At 38.4% G+C, this 19,309-nt stretch overlaps 2 protein-coding genes across 6 annotated transcripts; one reads left to right on the top strand and one right to left on the bottom strand.

Moving 5' to 3' along the window:
- Positions 1 to 3,349: 3,349 nt before the first annotated feature.
- On the bottom strand, positions 3,350 to 9,429 carry LOC112454789 (serine/threonine-protein kinase/endoribonuclease IRE1). Its single transcript, XM_025016376.1, has 13 exons — positions 8,811 to 9,429; positions 8,407 to 8,527; positions 8,273 to 8,315; positions 7,701 to 8,080; positions 7,344 to 7,548; positions 6,965 to 7,212; positions 6,504 to 6,832; positions 6,198 to 6,355; positions 5,719 to 6,005; positions 5,286 to 5,582; positions 5,017 to 5,189; positions 4,594 to 4,785; positions 3,350 to 3,772 (listed from the first exon to the last, which is right to left on the bottom strand). Exons 1-13 carry the CDS (start codon positions 8,883 to 8,885, stop codon positions 3,395 to 3,397), a joined length of 2,886 nt encoding a protein of 961 aa, XP_024872144.1. The 5' UTR covers positions 8,886 to 9,429; the 3' UTR covers positions 3,350 to 3,394.
- Positions 9,430 to 10,027: 598 nt separating this feature from the next.
- On the top strand, positions 10,028 to 19,269 carry LOC112454781 (serine/threonine-protein kinase 11-interacting protein). 5 transcript variants are annotated; one of them, XM_025016362.1, is made up of 21 exons: positions 10,028 to 10,046; positions 10,194 to 10,299; positions 10,394 to 10,451; positions 10,611 to 11,177; positions 11,364 to 11,660; positions 12,313 to 12,506; positions 12,612 to 12,915; positions 13,091 to 13,456; positions 13,540 to 13,618; positions 13,718 to 13,892; positions 13,957 to 14,092; positions 14,156 to 14,308; positions 14,953 to 15,030; positions 15,608 to 15,746; positions 15,994 to 16,121; positions 16,312 to 16,455; positions 16,658 to 16,839; positions 16,925 to 17,022; positions 17,312 to 17,514; positions 17,716 to 18,020; positions 18,217 to 19,269. In XM_025016362.1, exons 4-21 carry the CDS (start codon positions 10,715 to 10,717, stop codon positions 18,412 to 18,414), a joined length of 3,642 nt encoding a protein of 1,213 aa, XP_024872130.1. In that variant the 5' UTR covers positions 10,028 to 10,046; positions 10,194 to 10,299; positions 10,394 to 10,451; positions 10,611 to 10,714; the 3' UTR covers positions 18,415 to 19,269. The 5 variants fall into 5 exon arrangements, with proteins under 5 accessions (XP_024872130.1, XP_024872131.1, XP_024872133.1 ...); XM_025016365.1 differs by lacking the exon at positions 10,028 to 10,046 and having other exon boundaries at positions 10,074 to 10,299; positions 17,716 to 18,024; positions 18,217 to 18,310; XM_025016363.1 differs by lacking the exons at positions 10,194 to 10,299; positions 10,394 to 10,451 and having other exon boundaries at positions 10,032 to 10,046.
- Positions 19,270 to 19,309: the final 40 nt, after the last annotated feature.

Below are 19,309 nucleotides of genomic sequence, written 5' to 3'. Positions count from 1 at the left end.
TGAACAAAGCGACTTAGACCAAAAATGTTCTTATAAATTTTGTAGCCAATGGTTCACTCTTTACAACGGGGTATACCACATTTTACTAAAATTATTTGTTTTGTTGTTAAAAATCGGTATCGAAGAAATAGTCACGACTTCCCCCAGTCTCCCCTACAGTATTTTAAAGTACATGTAGATACTTTCTATTAAATTAATATAAAAATTCACTCCAATAAAAACTGATTTGGCGCAATTTTTCTAATTTTATTATATTTTTAGGTCTTTTTTTTCTACCCCCATTTCATATATAATTCTTTAATATTTGGTTGATTAGTTCTTGAGCTATAACCGTTTAAAATTTCGTGGAATGCGTACATACATAAGCAAAATGTGCAAGTTTTACATTTGCGTATTTTTTTATTATATTGGCAATTTTTTTCTAATTCTATTATCACAGATTAAGGACGTTCTCTCGTCCTTATACTAGAGAAAATCGATTTTCTTAGGATTTTCTTGAAACTGTGAATATACGTTAATTTAGGTGTGCTTTATGCGTGGTATAAATTTTAGTATCTCTTCCGGTATAAAAAATCAATAAAAGTTTCAACTTTTACTAATGAAAAGGTTTTCCAGGCCAAAGTAAGAGATACGAGGTTGGCCAAGAGGACCAAAGTTGCTCCTCTCGTCGAGTTCTATAAGGAAAAAATCCCAAAACTAAAAAAAAATTAAATTTTAAATTTTTTTTTTAAACTTTGAGGCTCTGTATCTTTATTCTTTATACCGGAAGCGGTACAGAAATTTATACCACGCATAAAGCACACCTAAATTAACGTATATTCACAGTTTCAAGAAAATCCTAAGAAAATCGATTTTCTCTAGTATAAGGACGAAAGAACGTCCTTAAGGTGATCCTAAAGCCGTGATCCTAGCCGGTTTTTTTCAGTTTTTTTCTTAGCACTAATCTTTTAATTGGCTTTATAGAAATGCAAAATTCTTGTCTAGAATTAAAGTACGCATCAAAATCTAGGTCATGGTGGTCGAATTTATATGTGGTGGTCGTCACGTATAACAAAAAATATTAATTTTTTTTTGTTTTTGATATAAATTCGACCACCATGACCTAGCTAGATTTTGATGCGTACTTTAATTCTAGACAAGAATTTTGCATTTCTATAAAGCCAATTAAAAGATTAGTGTTAAGAAAAAAACTGAAAAAAACCGGCTAGAATCACGGCTTTAGGATCACCTTAAGGGGATGCTGGAGTCGCGGGCGAACTCGATCAGCGTCGATAAAGAAGTGCTCACCGATTCTTACATATACATACAGAGCGCAGGCAAACTCGACCAGCGTCGATAAAGAAGTGCTCACCGATTCTTACATACATACAGAGCGCAGAGTTTTTGGCTGAATTCGGGGAGACGCGTAACATGTGCATATGAAATTTTCTAACATACTTTTCTCTTATACTAAAGCTCGCAGCTCATTTCTGCAAGCACAGGATTCTTCTTTATTGTATTTCCGTGACGGCTGCAAAGTTTTTGTATACGTATGTACACAGTCTAAAACTTTTATCTGCAGCAAATGTTGTCATGAGTCGACCGCAGAATCGAAAATCAAAATGTAATTTTCTAATTTTTTTTCGTTTTTCATACGCAATTGGTGCCTGCCGTCTTCGTTATCGTCCATACTTTAATTCTGGACAAAAAATTTTTAATTCGGTGAAATCAATCAAAAGATTTGTGTGTCTGAAAATTTCGTGGTAAAACAGACCTGTCTCCAGCATCCCCTTAATAGACAGATAGCCAAAGGTCCGGGTTGAGACGAGACCAGCATTTCTCACTGGTTTCAGCGCCATACCGTGTAGCGGCCAATGTGGTAACTACGTTCTTGATAAAGCAGGTCATTTTCGGACGAAGTCGCTGTAACTCTTATAACTACAGTTTCGTTATCATCGTTATATTGACCTAGTTTACATCGATCACTTGATACGCGTATTAAATAGTAAATAACTAGTAAATAAGTCTGATTATTGGCTGATCAGTTCAAATATACTATTTGATACGCGTATCAAGAGATCGGTGTAAACTAGGCCATTATCGCTGTGCAGATATAATATATATATGATAAAAAAGCTGCGCAATCTAATGATAACGAATTGTTGTTAATAGTTATAGAATCAGAGCACTGGTCTCTAAGCCGAGAACTTCGCGTGACGTGTTAGACAAGTTATATTTTGCGATCAAAATTAAGTATGTTAATTAATTGTTAGGACTTTCAGCCCTTAAAAGAAATTTGTTATTTGTTATCAAAGTTGCGACTTACGCATAGACGATTAATTAAAAAACTATGAAATTTTTTGTTATTCAAATTTAAGAGTTTTTTAGGTTGCTAAATATTAATCTGATGTTAAACTACTGATGTTAATCTGATGTTAAACTCAGTTACTACAGAAGTAACGCTCGCGTAAACGTAATAACATCAGATATTATTCACTTCTGTCGTTTGGACTGTTTTTTTAATGTGCACTTCTTCGGGACATAACTGAGCTCTCAGATTGTGTTACCAGGGTATAAATGGCCTAAGTTTACCCAGACCGTTTGGTACGCGTGCCAATGTCCTGTATCCATATCAACGTCATATTTAAATCTCGGGTTATACCGGTGTAAACCGAGATTTGACACGGATTTGATACGAATATAGTATTTGGTATGATGGTATAAACGGCCGGTGTAAACTCTAGGCCATTTTTCTTAAACTTTTGTTCAAATTTGACTCGTTGGACATTTTCACATTATTGATACAACAATATCGATGTACTATAATGATATATTTACAATAGTGTTTACACAAAATAAAAATTACAATTCTTCCCTGCGTATACTTGCACTGTAATCGCGATACAATTTAAACGTATTTTACGTTATCTGTGAAACTCGTATCTGGCTCATTACTGCAAATCTTAAATTTACCAAAAATATATACGTGTATAAACTGTACGCTCGAGTACGCTATAGTTATTTGTGTAACAAGTGAGGTAAGATGAAAATTCCCGGGTGCGGAGTTTACGCCTTCGGCTCGTGCGTAAACTCCGCACCCGGGAATTTTCATCTTTACACACGACTTACACTCCCTATTTTATGTTACAAGTGCCTGGAAAGTGGTCTAACACGCACGCGTAGCGTGCGTACGGGGGCACTTTCCACGCACGTGTTGCATAAATGTATAAAAAGGCTTGTAATTTAAATGATTTCAGTTCGCTTTAATTAAAAACGAAACTGTAATATTTATCGTGTTGGTTTTATGGAATCATGACTCCAACTAAACGGAAATATCATTTTTACACGTTGATACACGCCTACAGCCACACTTTTCATCATTTCTTTACTTAGTTTGTAGTACGTCCGAGACAGTTCACGTTGGCGGATGTAATAACCACGTTGATGGCTCCTCCTGTTTTTTCTTTTCTTGTTTTCTTCTCTGGCCACGGTATCTTGTTCGATTGGGGCTCCAATCGACGCTATCCGTTTTTCCCATCCTGGTCGACGTCGATAACGCCGTATTAACTTGATCCACCCGTGTGCGTGCTCGTTGCCCCTCATAACCATTCGCAAAAGTATACGTTGTATGGTAGTACTGTTTTAGGCTCGATTCGTGTCGAAAGTTTTGCATCGCGCACCACACGTGGCACAATAAGCATGGAAATCTGGACGTCCAATATTCCGTGAATTCGTTGGGAATCTCGCCAAGACTCTCCTGTGCCTTCGGACTCAATTCTCTGTAGTGATGCTTCTAAAAGCACATCGATACGACCAACGTTAATCATAAATCGCGATAAGCAATGTTGTTTTAAATCGATGCAAACCTTAATAACAAAAAAAAACACGTCCGATATGAAATGCTCGTGAACCGTTCGATGAGATAAATCCACGGGATAAATCTATATAAAATGTTTTCAGATATACGACGAAACACACTTTGCCATTCCCCACGTGATATTTTTTAAATAAATTTATTTAAAATAGCTTTTTGGAAATTGTTGACAATTTAACCGGAAGCGTTCGTGAATATTATTAATTATTCCAATATAATATCTGTGTATAATAGCAGCTGGTGTGAAGCAACTTTTTCAAAATTAAAATTAATCAAAAATTATTTCAAAAGTATACAATGATAATCACAAACGCACGTATCCGATTTAACAATCCTATTAATCGAGAATGATCTAGCCTCGATAACCTCGATTACAAAAATATCGTAGAAATATTCGCAAAGGCCCGGAAAACATTTATATAAAAAAGAAAACGGAATCACTATTCTGCACTCACTATTCTCATTTCGTAATTCTGGGTAACGCTAAAAACGGGAATTTTTTAGACTATTTTTTATTTGCCTTTGGTAGCTTTGCATTGGCGCGTTCGTAATAATGAAATTTTTTTTACCAACATTTTGATTCAGTCATCCTACATATATATAATGTATCAGTTTCAACGACGTTAGAGTTGAAAAGGGAGAAAAAACGGAAAATATTAATTATACGTGATGTGCGATAAAACGTACAACATTTATGCCTTGCTTGTCCATCTATACCTGCGCTTCACACACACACGTACCTTGTTCCGTAAAGCCCTGAGTAGGTCTCTTACGCTCTCGCCTCGGTAACTTCTATACTTGCGCAAATCTGCTGCAACTTCGAGATCTATATACAATCTCCAATCGTCCCCTGTTACGCGCTTGCCGTGAGTTTCCAATGCTATTAAAGCCGGACTGTTGGACTGATCCCTTTCCACCCGATCACTGATATCCTAACGTACACAACAGTGACAAAACAAAGTCAAGATTTATATGATTTCTCGCCCCTGATATGTCTCTGATATGTCAAAATCCAATCCAAAGTGCGTGTCGCAAAACCTTATAACGTTACACAAGTTACAACTTGAAAATGTATATTAAACTGCCGTTCCTTTTTCTTTTCTTCCCGGAAAGTGCGAGTAAGAGATGGATTTTAAAAAAATACTAAATTTTATTCTATATACCTGAAAGAAACCCAGAATCTCTGCTGACGTCCAAAAGATTGGGTACGTACAAACTGCCAAAGCTGGCGGCCTCCCGGCAGGATTACCGCATATCATCGCCTTGATAAGCAACAACGCTAATTCTCTGTCACTCGACGACACTTTTTCCAACGCTGTCAGATTGCTCTCGCCACCTACGCCACATAAATATATAACGGACCGAGTGACGATTGTATAAACTCTTTCGTCAACGGTTGGAACGTTTACTTCAACTCACACTGCTTACTTACAGAGAATATTAGCTTGTCTTCGTAGCGGATCACCGAAAGGATGCTTGCCACCGGAAAGAACATAATAAAAAACGCAACCAAGCGAGAAAATGTCGACGGCGCACGTCGTTCTTTCTCCATTCAACATCTCTGGCGCGATCCAGCCATCAGTTCCAGTGATACCGGATCTTCGTGAAAATGATACGCGGCCGAGTTGAAGTTTTTTACACAATCCAAAATCCGATATCATGGCGCGTACCTCCCCGCGAGGTCCAGGAACAGAGAGCAAGACATTGTGAGGCTTTATGTCCCTATGAACTGTGACATACGCAAAGATTTGAAGATCAAGTTTCGATAACGTAACTCTTTCCCGGGAAGACGCATTGAGAAATCCATTATTATATAAAAGTAAACGTTAGATTGCAGGCACGTACGCCAAGTTACTTTGCCTCACCGATATTCAGGAAATGAAGATGCGCTAATCCAGATGTGGCCTGACGCAACATATTTTTCACCGATATCTTTCCCCGATCGTATTTGCCCGCCACGTAATCCTGCAAAGTGGCTTCCGCTAACTCCAAGGCGATGTATCTGAACATACGATCCTGTTCGGTACAAAAGTATCTGACTACGTTCACGTGTGCGTCTGATTCTCTCAAGAGGGCTACCTCCCGATCCGCGAACGTAAAGCAGTCCGGCAACAACCGCTTCACAGCTACAGCACGACCGTCAAATTCACCTCTGAACAAGAAGAAAGCACCAACGGATAAAAACGGACATTCTTTTCGGATAAATAAAACTAAAATTTAAAGGTATCTGATATCTTTAGATGAGTATATGTGTCGTCTTCGCGACTGACACACACACATATGCATGAACCTATACAACAGCAACAGCTCTGTAAGCATTATTTATTAAAAATGTATCACATACTTGTACACAAACGTTCCTTCGCATCCTTTGCCAAGAACCTCTCCTGTGTCGAACGTAATTTTTCCCACTTTAACCAAGCCGTCCCCGATCTCTTCTGGCATAACAACCGAAGTTCCCGATTTACCAGAATACGTCGTACGACTGCTCTCGCGTGAACCCTTAACCACACAATCACGTTAACTTTGTCACGTGAATTTAACTCGAATATAATAACTGCATCCTATCCATTATTCTTTTCCAACCCTATATGATTGGAGGGGTAAAAGCCATAGTGGTACAAGTCAATATTTAAAAAAAATGTCTCACCTGCGACACGTGTTGGAGTTGGTTCTTACGTTGCTTATACAGATAGCAAATTACAATCGTGCAAATTGTCACGGTAACTGGGATCACAATCAGTTTCATATCTATGTTTTCCTGTCGTGTGAGCCACATTTTGCTCGTGCTGTAAGTGTTTAATATACGTCTCTGCCAACTCCGCGTGTCATCGTTTGACATATTCGTCTGCACGGCGACAGATAACTTGGTCCCAGTGACATTCAACGTCGAAGTCTCCAAGATTATCGGGTCAGATCGTCCAGTTATTTGAAGGAGCTGATTTTGCGGTTTGTATTCCGCGGGTACCTTGTAATGGCCTAACGTACGTACAAAAGTTACAAAGGGTATAAAATATGCAACAATAATGTGCATGTATAATGTATACAATGTACGTACGTACGTACGTACAAACGATATATATATATAAAACTATAATTTGTGCACATTACCTAACATAATGGCATTTTCAGTATGCTTGATGCTTTGATAACCGTCGTTGGTTACGTCAATATTGGAAATGAAAACGTGATCCCCTGGCAATGGTACATTATTATCGTCCGTACGAGGATGCGACGTGACCAATGGCCCTTCCAGCAACAATTGTCCTATATCGCTCGATATAGTTGCCGTGTCCAAATCAACGAGTGACGGTAACGCATAGAGACCATACTGATGCTGTCCAACGTACAAAGTTGGACTGAAGAAAAATAATTAATCGTTAAAACTATTATACATTACTTGAACGTTGCCAACGTCTACATCTTTGTGTAAAATTCTCTTTCGTGACGAAAAATCTTTCTCTTCTTAAACGTTTGATCTCTAACTTACAACCATTGAACGTCAGTCGGCTTTGTCGCAAATTTCTCCAACAACGGATCGGCAATACTTGTGAAAGGAACCATCAGCAGCCCATTTTTGGTTACGGTATACATGGCTATCACTGGGCTTTTCAAATCCAATTTCCAAAGAATCCTACCTAATCTGTCCAGAGTCACTACGCGACCTGTTGAACTTGTGGTGAAATGTACCAAATCTGGAATCACATCGAATCATTCCTCTTATGCTATACGAGATGTAATATAATAAATGTACATTATATATTGTATAAATTTAATATATCATAAATAATGCGTAAGCAGCCTCCAAAATGTGTCCACACGCATGGTATGAGAATAATCAACATACCGTAATCTTCCATCACGTCAGCGTTCATTTGCATAGCGGAATAATCATAGAATGTTACATTCCACTTTCTGTCCTTATGCTTGCTGTCTACCATGATAATATTATATTCCGTACGACCGACAAAGATAGTATTCTGCATTTCTAAAGGGCACGTATCCTTCACTTTATGAAAACTTAAAAGCTGTTCCCTTTCACCGGTCATCGGGTCAATACTGAACCAAGTGTCAATTTTTCTGCCAGTGTACAATATACCGTCGCTGCTTCTACATGGGCTCCTGGCGACTAACTGAGGAATGGTAAATGGTAGCTTTTTCACGGCCTCCGTTTCTCTGCCAAAGAGATAGAGCGAACCGTCTCTGGGATCTGGTAGAAACATAGGCCTGGAAATCGAAAGCATTTTAATAAACGGGCAGAATGTTTTGCTTAACCCCTTCGTATTATTGAAAAATACCACAAAACACATTGTGACGAATCATACGTTTACACATTTCGTATCTACTGATGATCATATATTGTAAATATATCCATATGTATATGACATAGTGGATCGATATGACAAATAAATAACATACATTTTAGTTCCTGACAGATTGATGGGCACTTTGACTACAGGTTCTAAAAAACATACATACAATATGACATAATATGTACACAGATATATAACATGAAATAACAACGTTCTTGATATAATCCAGCTACGTGTTACCATCGTCTTGTTGCCATCGTATTTTTCCAGACCATTGATCAACGCCCACGAGCAATCCTCCAAGCGTAGAGACCAAGAGGAGAGCGTCATCTTGTTCCGCTACCAGTTCGGTGTTAAAATTCTAAATAATGAAACAAATATTATTGCAGGCAAGTCGAAGTTTTAATCGCAAGAATGAGTGCGTCCTACATAACAGCTCTCTCTCTCTCTCTCTCTCTCTCTCTCTCTCTCTCTCTCTCTCATCACGCTTTAAAAACACAACGTGCATGATGTTTTTGGATATAAAAAGTTAAATTGTAAAAGAAATATTATATTTGGCCTTTTTGTTTTTTATTTCCGTCCGTCGTACGAGAAAGAACCTTTTCTTAAAAAAAATCTTCAACGAATCAAGTTGCATCACTTACATCTACCGCTTGTTGTCCCGCGACGAATGCGAGTATCATTAAAATAATCACAGGCGTCATTGACCGAACCGTCATCCACCTTCGTATCGTGAAGAATCTCTATATAGCATCGACCACACCGATATACGAATACGGAAGAATTTCTCCCGGCATAAGTTGGGCTCGATCCAACGACACTTGGGACGCATTAGTTTACGTTGCTTTGGAGCAAGATGGCTCGTACGTCTTGCAGATCGTTGTCGTTAACATACGTGCCACGCAAACCTTTCCCGAGATGCAACGAAGATCATATTCTTAAATATCTGCAAATATATATATTGGCGTCCTCTTCATTCTTCGTTGGTTAAAAACCGGAGCACAAGGTTCCGCGGCCATGGTCTTGTAAAAAAACGTAATCAGACGTGCGTGTAGAAACGGTTTGTTTGCGCAGGTTTTACATCGTGATAACGATTATACGTATGTGGCCGAAGCGATATAATCGTCGTAACAAACATGATTCGTTCGTTGCATCACACGAGTCTCCTCAGCCTCCAAAAGATTTGACAAAAAGACAGTTTTCCACAGAGGCGTATGTATATAATGACACGCACACGTCATGGAATTTATCATATAGACACGTGTCTCATATATATGACCACGCACTCACAGCTCACAGTTCCCGATGCCTGGGAGCTTTTCCATTGGACCAGCCAATCAGATATTTTTATTTTAAATCAGCCACGTAATAGGTCAAAATTGAGTCCCACTCCACTCCTTTGCAACTATTGAAAGCTTTCTGGACCCCTATTCTGTAACTTGTAACGACAGTGTCGGTATCGTTACGTTGTCGTTGCGCAGGTATACTATATGGAAAAAAAGCTGCGCAACGACGACATAACGATACCGACACTGTCGTTAGAGTTACAGAATAGGGGTCCTGAGCTAAGATTGGATTATTTTTCTAGATCTAAAGACCTTCACACATAAAATGCCGTAAAGACGCAAAACGTAAGCGTAAGAAAATCGATCAATCCCAATCAAGTATTTCCCCTTTAGCATTACGTTCTGCGAAAAGTGTGTGTGCCCTCCTTTATTCCTTGTTCCCATTGGCCGCGTTCAACAGACACAACTGTTGAGTTTGTCTTATCAACACTTTTCGTTGATTGGTTGGTTCTGAAAGTAAGACCCACGCACGTTCGACTGCTACTCTTGGTTTGCTGAACGCGGCCATTGCCTGTTGCCTGGCATTTTGCAAAGGTGTTTTAATTGGTTAATAATTACAAAACCGTGATATAAATAAATATCTTGATTGTCAGTACTGTCACGGGTTGCGTTACGTCAACGATTGTAATTTTTTAGAAACCTTTTAGTAAATGTTTAAGGCGTTCATCTCAAATTTTGTAGGTTATTTGATAGCTCTCTGTATGAAAAACCAAGTTTGGAAGGTTAAACTCGAAATTGTGAAAAAAGTAATCTAAAGTTATTTTAAAAGTGACGTTTTTCTCGCAAGGTTAGAAACGTCATTACATTTTTAACGTTTAATTTTCTTTCACAGTGCCAAGCAAAACAATTTTATCTCTTCAAACTTTTTGTCTTTTTCGCAGAAAGAGGAATCGAATGATTTTTGTATTTTTTGTCCAAATCTGAAATAAACTAGTTGACGTAAGCGTTCGTACCTCTGTTTTTACCTTCATGTTACGCCTTTATGTTCTTGCTAGCTTTTTTTTTTTTTGTTGAATGTTGAAGGCTTTATATACATTAGAATTTCGAAACCGATAAATGTTTTGTAACGCTCTAACGACGCGATATCACCATTTTTAGTTAAACATGAAGCGTGAAACCTGTCTACTGGAACAGTGCGAGTCGGTCTGTTAGACAACACGGATTAGGAAGCTTTTGTTCAATAATATAGTAAGTAGATAAATATGTCAATGATGAACCACTCGCAGGACATAATTAATACGCCGGAAATAACGGAGCTAGTGAGACTTCTGCGCCAGAATGGCGACAAGATCTTGAGTGCCTCTAGCAAGCTCTCCCTGTCGACGAAACTGTTGCATAGTCTCAATGAGGCGTTCCTGCTAATTGTATCGGAATCTGAAGATTTGGACTCTTCATTTCACGTGTGTAACAGCTCCAAAGTAGATATATTCCGTGATGTCAAGTTCCTACATGATTTTGTACAGAAGACTATAGGTCTGAAAGTGACGCATTGTTCTTCTGACGTCAAAGTTACTATCGACATCTCCAAGTTTAGACATTTAAAGTATTTGGAGCTAAAACAGGTCGACGTCGACGTCGTGAAGGGATTACAGAGCGTCAGAGGTCAGCTGGAAAGTATCGTGTGCGCCGGTAGAAAAGGTGTATCTACAATTTATCAATTACTAGGTAACTAGGTTTAAATGTACAAAGCAACATTTGGCAGCGGTCCGATATATAGTTTATCTGTGGGGGAGGGAGGGGGGTCACTGCATACGGGTGACGTATAACGTATACACTTTTCTCTACATACATACGTATGTTGTATATTAGATTGTTATCAAGTACTATCTCAAGTATTGTTTTTATTTACAGCTGCGTGTGGAGGCGATGCTGGAGTCGGTTTCGTATGGGCATCCTTGAAACACTTGGTATTGCCTCATAACGCTCTCAAATGCCTGGATGAATCATTAGAATTGACACCTTGGCTTCAGATATTGGATTTGAGTCATAATATGATAACTAATGCTAAGGAAATATCTTGCTTGTCAAATCTGAGATATGTGAATCTAGGCTACAACAAATTAGAACAAGTACCTACGTTCAATAAGGCAGTGTTGCACTCGTTACAAGTGTTGGTGTTGAAAAACAATTATATTGACACGTTAAACGGTTGGTTATTATTGTACGAAGCTTTTTCTCTTTTAGGCATTTTCGTTCCAAATATGTAGTTGAAAATTATTTGTTTATTAACACTGCGCGGGCACCGTGTTTTTGGAGCACTTACCCGCGGACACCTTTTAAGTTCAAAGGGTCTTTGAAAATATTTGTGTTACAAAAAATCTATAAAACGTCATGTATCATCTTTCAGGTTTCAAAAAGTGATTTCTATACTTCGTTGGGCTGGAACTGTTGCTTTTTTCTTCTTCTTCTTCTTTTTCTTCTTCAAGTGTTGAAACATCAGGAGAAAACTGTAAAATACTGAAAAATCGACTGTGCCTTAAAAGGTCCACGGTGTCTGCGCAGTGTTAAATATAAATGTAACTTGCAAGTTTATCGGTAAATCAGCGTGTGTGCGAAAATGTGTGTAAAATATTCAAGTTTTGAAAAAAAGAGATAAAGAAGCTTCACACATAAATACAATCAACTTTTAGTTCAAAATTCAATTTTATAGTAAAATAAAATACGTGTGAGGCACATGCGCGTTTGCAAATACATGCTACATAGATAACGCACGCACGTGTTTTGTGCATGTGTACCTACACCTAAATATATGATTAATAATACGTTAACAACGTCTTGTTATTACCACGTTGTACAACAGGTCTTCAAGGTTTAGAATGTCTGACAGAGTTAGACTTGTCGTTTAACTGTTTAACGGAGCATTCGGTCCTCTGGCCCGTGCGAAAAATGTCTACTCTGTTGTGGTTATCCTTGGAGGGAAATCCTTTATCGTATCATCTAAAACATCGGATACTGACTATAAAATATTTGCATCCAAGTTTATCGGACAGCAAGGTATCGCCCCGCGTATCAAGTATTGTATATTGAAACGTATCGAGTGTGAAACACTCTGATGCTGATACACTACGATGAGACACAGCGTTGACTAACGTCTCACAGTTTGTTTTAGATCATCTGCCGCTTTCGACGTCGGAGAAAACGCTAGTAGCGGACAATCGGATCTTTGCGATATCCACGCCGCACGCCACATCTCTTACCAGCTCGATATCTACGCACGTTGATACACGTGACGTCGACCAAGACGGATTAGATCGTCGAACGATATCGTTACCTGAAAATCTAGAAAAGAGTGTAACGAGGACGAAAAGGAGGTCAAACGTTAAAGAAGCCCGCATTGATGAGATCGATCAGGAGAGAGGAGAATTTAAGAAACTGCCTGACGTGGTGGCATCTTCTCATTTGGGTAAGGATTTTTTTTAATAGATGAGAGAGATATATAACAGTGAAATATTATGTTTTAACAACGTTGACGACAGTCGTCGTACACTATGTACGAACTGGTGGTATAGCACTAGCATAATATACATATATTTCTTGCGATGTTATATTGACTTGTTTATTAATTTTTTTCGTCCAAGAGTCATCAAAGGATTATTTGGAGACGAAAAAGCGTATCTTGGATCTACGAGAAAAATTTGGTGAGATTAATTGGCTGAGCAGTCACGCGGGAACTTTTGTCCAGGATATTATGGGTCTTCCGTCTGCCTCACACGTACCAGAATCACAAATATCCAAGATACAGACTTTGGCTGATATTACGACAGCATCGTCTCTTCACGATACCCTGATTCACGCGATGGATAATGGAGAATCTTCCGATGAATCCGAGTCGCGAGAAATCACGGAATACGCGGAAGACGATAAAGAGATTCCTCAGAGTGATATGTTGGACACGCTTCCCAAGACACACGCTGCTACTATAACCGAATATGATCCTAATGAAGGTAAACCTTTGGTGAAATATATTAAATAATATATTAACGATGTGTCGCGCTCGCATCAAGTCTGAATTTTTTTTTATTTTTAGAAGCTGGAGATTTGTATATCGTGCAGAAAAGGAAGAACGAGAGTGAGCTGGAGAATGTATTCCTGGTGATAACTTGCGAGTAAGTGAAAACAAAGATTACAGCTTTTTCAAAATAGTGTCTTGGACATGATTTTATTATTATATTAAAAATAAAATTTTTTTATCGCAACATTTGCAGAGATATTAAAGAAAGAGATGCGATTACGGGAAAAATTAAGGTTTGTTGGTCGACGACGTCCGTATTGTCTTGCGTCTTGGGCAGGAGCGAACCACCTACGGTTGACATTATATTTGACACTACTAGGAAAGATAGGGAGAACCGACGATACTTTGCGCAACCAGAAGATGCAAAGGTACCGAATACAAGAGAAACACTGAACGAAGATTTTGTAGTTTACAACATGATTCTTTTTTTAGAAAATTGTGACAACAATTGGCGAGCAAATCGAGATACGGCCGATATTACTCAAGGTTTTCAAGTGCATGAAATGCTCGACACAATTCTCGCAGGACCCGGAATTATACGTCAAGTTCTCTGTTAAATCGTCAACAGGTTTGTTTTACAATGAGATGGCGTACTAGTTGGAGACACGTGTGCAAATGTAGAGTTTTTTAGGTGCAAAACAATTCAAATGCCCTACCTGCGACAGCAGCTTGGTCATCGAAATAGAGACTCCATCTAACGTAGATACTCTAGTTGTAAAGAATCAGCTAATGGAGAATCCAACGAGGCTCAACTTGGCACATTCCGAGTCATTCTCCAGTATCGGTAAGTCTCTCTCTCTCTCTCTCTCTAAGTATGATACCGTCACGTCCCGTCAGCATGTCAAGATTCTATAGACGAAAGCGAATTTATAAGAATATGCACAATCTGTATACAAATTCTCGATGCAGCGTTGCAAAAAAACGTGCAACGTTGCATCAAGATGTTACCGGTGAGTTGAGTTGACGTAATTTATTAATTTTCAATTTCTACGAAACAATCACATTGGAAAGTCAGAACGAGCAAGATTTAAATCATTAAATAGAAGATGAACAAGTGAAAAATGTTACAACTTTTAAATCATCCGGAAAGTAAAGCTGCCAAATGTACGCTTAAATTTTTTTATTGTTCTTGTCTTTAAATTGTGAATCGATCACTATGTACAGTTTGTGCAAAACACGTACGTGTGTTCAAGTTGGCCTGATACGTACTTAACTCTAGCTAAAAAAAGTGAATTAAATCCTTCTTAGTTAGCCGATTGATCTATTAAATAATTAAATAATAGCGAATGTATTCAAATGATACGTGATGTGTTGATATTAATATATATATTATATGCGTACTGATCAACGCGTGTGCGCGCGTTTGTACATACGTTTTATCACATTTTGGGAACTGTAACATGCTGTAACATACTAATACCGGTGCAGGTGGAATGGAGGGTGGAGCTAAATCCGTCACCACTTCTCTGGTGCACTCCGACTCTCACACCCAAGCTCAAGTCTGCTGTAAGCTTCAGCCACAATAATTTACGTTACAGCATTCCCCCCCCCCTCTCTCTCTCTCTCTCTCCCCCTCTCTCTCCCTCTCCCACCCTCCCCCTCCTCCCTCTTTTCCCCTATTTTTGCTCCTTCTGCCTCTTTTCTCCTCTTCTTCCTTGTGTTCACTTTCTCTCCATGTTCCCCGTCAACCCTGTCAGCCGCTGAAAGTTAATACGTGTCTTTCGTGTCTTTTAATTTAAAATAAAAAAAATTAAAACAGAATTTTAGCCTTAAGAGAGAAAAACTTTGGCGGCTGATAGGTTTGAATCTCTCGTTACACATAAAAAAATTAAGACATTTATATCTTGGTGATACTTTAGCGATAACTCTCTCACTCCTTTTTTTTTTAATGCTGTAAGCGCCTATACGTTCTCCAGTTTTTATTTCTGTAAGCGCGACGTAATGTATTTATTTAGTAGAAATTCACATATTACATCTAACAAGATTTCTTTGGTTTATTCTTCTTCTCTTTCTCAATTTTCAGAAAATATAACGATAAAATATTAATCATCTTTTTATCTAACGTGATACTCATCATCGTCAGGTTCAGCGACGAGTTTAGAAGAGTCGAGGGAGTCAACACCGTCTTCTACAAATGTCCCGACGAAGAAATATGAGAGTGACATAGAGATACTCAGTAATCCAAGCCAGAGCAGCATCGAAGTTTTAGATGAAACACTAAAGTTAGTCCGCTGATTGCTTGTACAGTTGTTGATCGTTTACAGTGATAGTTTTAGTGTATATACGATACTTGATATCTTGTATACGGGTCAGCTGCTACACGAGCGCATTAAAAAACCCGTTGGATAAAACTAGAATATTTTATATAATAGAGTTTTGTACGAAAAGAGGAGAGACATATACATATATATCTCACCCGCTCGTTATATTGTTTCGCTGATATTTCAACCGTGATATCCGTTGGTGCAGGGCAAATGTTACACCAAATCGAAAACGATCGATGGAGGAAAAGCGTGCCACGATCGCTCCTTCTTTAATAACGATACCAGATGCAACAACGCCAGTCATGACAGGCCTGACAGAAAGTAGTTCTTCGGGTTTGTATCTTGTCATCTTTTACCCTCTTTTGCAAATACGTACGTGTAATCAAGTTGTTGTAACTTGAAAGATCTCTCTTTTACACGTTACTTTTTACAAGATTACGCAACTGCACGTTGAAAATTAAATCTATTTATTTTTATTTTAATGGCATATGCTCAAGTTAAAATTAACTAAAATCGTTTACAGGTTCATTAACAGACAGCATATGCACGGCATATGAAAATAAAATGGTCAAATCAACCATCATCGACAACAACAAGTCCCAGAGTAGCGATGGTGATAAAGAAAATGCGTTTGCTCCTATGACAAGCTTGACGTCAATGCTAGGAGGTAAAGTTAACAAATCAACTCCGATATGCTCGTGCTTGACACACACACACTATTAAAAACGTTTAGTTGTGAATAAAGAAAACGAGCAAGTACTTTTTCTCCGTTTGAAGCATACCTCATCATTTATCTCGTCACGTATCTTTATTTTTCAATAATATATCTTTATTTGTATCACTCTGTATGTTTTTTTTTTTTTTTTCAGGCTTGCTACAGAGCATCAAGGTCGGCAGCAAAACCTTGAAGGGTGAAGAGGCGTCAAACTTTTTTGGCAGTACCGTGCAATATTCGTATACTGATTTTAGCAGCGTAGATCATAGAATTAAACTGCACATTATCCTACATGTATTCGAGCATGAAAACGAAGAACTCGTACTTCTTCTCAAGGTATCCGGATTTGAGTCCAAATTAAATAGAATTATAGAATTGATGTATCATCTTTTTGTGTCACGTCTTTCTCACGTCTGTATAGGCAGAAATTTTGATGCATTCTATGCAAGAGACGTTTCCCGGATGCTTAGTATTGTCTACGTCCAAGGTTTACGTTCTCAGGATAGATGGGCCAGAAGGGTAAGCTTGCGACTTGCGGCATTTTGAATGTCCCAAGTCATGAAAGACTTTTTTTAAGGAAACGTCAAACTTTAAATTCCGAACACTATGTATCTTTGTGATTAAGGTTCATTCTTAAATGTTCGCTCGACCGGTACTTTTCTTGAGATTAGTTGAATTAAAGATCATGTTTTTATGTGTGTACAAATATCATCTACCCCGATGTTACGTATTCGCGAGAAAAACCCCTAAGTTCTTACGCGCTAAGAAGCTGAGAGCGAAAGAAAAAAAAGAGATAACGTTGTAACAGGGAAGATCCACAGCGTTGGCTACACAAGGAAGTCAGTTGGACGACCGACAGATTAAGATCTTTCGTGCCGCTACCGTTTAAGCAAGGTGTTTTGATCGAGTTACAACAATCTGGTAAAGCCGGTGAGGAGCATCTGGCCATCACCTTACTCTGTTTCCTGCAAGATTTCCAGAGAACGTCAAATTTTTTATTTTATATCACAGGTAAAAAAAGAATATGTGTTCCGAGACACGTCGATGAGATTTATTAATCGTGAGAATTTTGTCTCGGAATCGTGGCTTCCGCGACAATGATATATATATATATATATATATATATATATATATATATATATATATATATATATATATATCTGACGGTAAACTTGCTTTACTTTTCTGCTTAAGATGCGTTTCTGTCGACAGATTTGCAGTTGCCTGCAAGCTGCGAAGTGGAATTCTCTATTCCAGAGCGTTACAGCATATTGATGCACAATATACTAAAGAATACTGCCAACTATCAGACTGGGGACACCGTACGATTACTGGCAATCTTTTCGTCCGCGATCCTGAAAGGTCAGAACGTCACTACCAAGCTGAAACTGTCCGGCGTGATACTGACGGGTGTGACATTGGTCATACTGAAGGACAACGTTCGATGGCTCATACCAGGCAGCGATCAAGTGCCTTCGGTCGCTAGGGAACAAGCTATGAGCAATTTGATTGGGATAGTTGGTATTTTCCGCTAATTTCCGTTAGTTATAGCTTAGAAAGAGTCGCGCTGCGCAACATGCAGTCCTAACAGAACGCACGTTCATAAACAGACGTTGCATTACACGAGATACACGCTTTGCGATTTAGATGCACGCTTTACGATGCGCGTTGCGCATTTATCGTGCATTTATTATAGTACGGCAATAATTTTAGGAACATTGTGACACTTGGTTGACTTTGAATTTCTTGGACGAGATTGCGGGCCTCGAGGAAAACTGGACCTTGGAATTTGTCTCTCCTGGTGCTGTCGAGGCTGTAATAAGTTCTATTCAGCCACCGTGGGAAGAATTATTCTCGATACCTCTGCAAATAACGACACGCGTAACACGGGATAATGCGGAGAAAGCTTAAACGACACGCAAAACAAATCTCTAGTGAGTGTTTCTACGGTTAATTCGATCAACTCTTTCTTGTCTTGTATTTAGAAAATCCTCTAAAGACTACGTGTAAGAGCGGCGTCTACAAAGGAAAGGACACCACGTAATGCCTCGTAATGTGTTGCGAGAGCGTGGTTTTATCAAAAGAGAGACTATCCAGCTATACGATACGTAAAAATATAATACATTAAATTTAAAGAAAAACACGGCTACTCTATAAAGATGTTTGATTCAAAATGCCATTTTAACAGATGTGTCGTTTTCTTTTTGTACTTTTACACACGTCCGATGTTTTATAACGTTTAACATTGAATTCATTCGAATATGGAGACATTTGTGTGGTTTTTTAGTAGACACGTTGCTCTCTGTGTGAGACTCGAGTAGATTTTGCACCGTCTCTATAAAGATTCAAGAAAATTTCGGTAAAAGAATCGTTCGAGGTAAGAATGGCAAGACTATCTCGCTAGAGTGTCAAATGTTCAGTTCTCAATAGTGTTACTAGGACTCTTAATTGTAAATACTTCTGGCAGACGTACCTTCGCACTGACTTTTGAGCCAAAGTTTCTTCACGCGATGTTACGTGCGTGCAGCACGTAATAGCTTTTGTATAAAATTTCTCACGCGTGTACATTAAGCTGGAAATCTAGTTATTACGTAGTTCTGATTATAAATGTCCGACTGTGATATGTATATTTGGAGCTTTACAATAAATGCAAGACTCAGGTATTTTATTGTAGATATTTATATATCGCGAGGATATTGTACGTTATCTTTTGTAACAAAGCATATAAATAAATATTGTTACGCCCGCGCTGATCACTGATTATAAGGCATGCCTTTTCAACTCTTTATCTCCGTATGATTATTAT

Source organism: Temnothorax curvispinosus, unplaced genomic scaffold (assembly GCF_003070985.1).
Source record: "Temnothorax curvispinosus isolate PA1 unplaced genomic scaffold, ASM307098v1 QBEX01005330.1, whole genome shotgun sequence".
Taxonomy (NCBI): Eukaryota; Metazoa; Arthropoda; class Insecta; order Hymenoptera; family Formicidae; genus Temnothorax; species Temnothorax curvispinosus.
The sequence above is the reverse complement of the archived record's forward strand: the minus strand, read 5'-3'. Positions and strand labels throughout refer to the sequence as shown.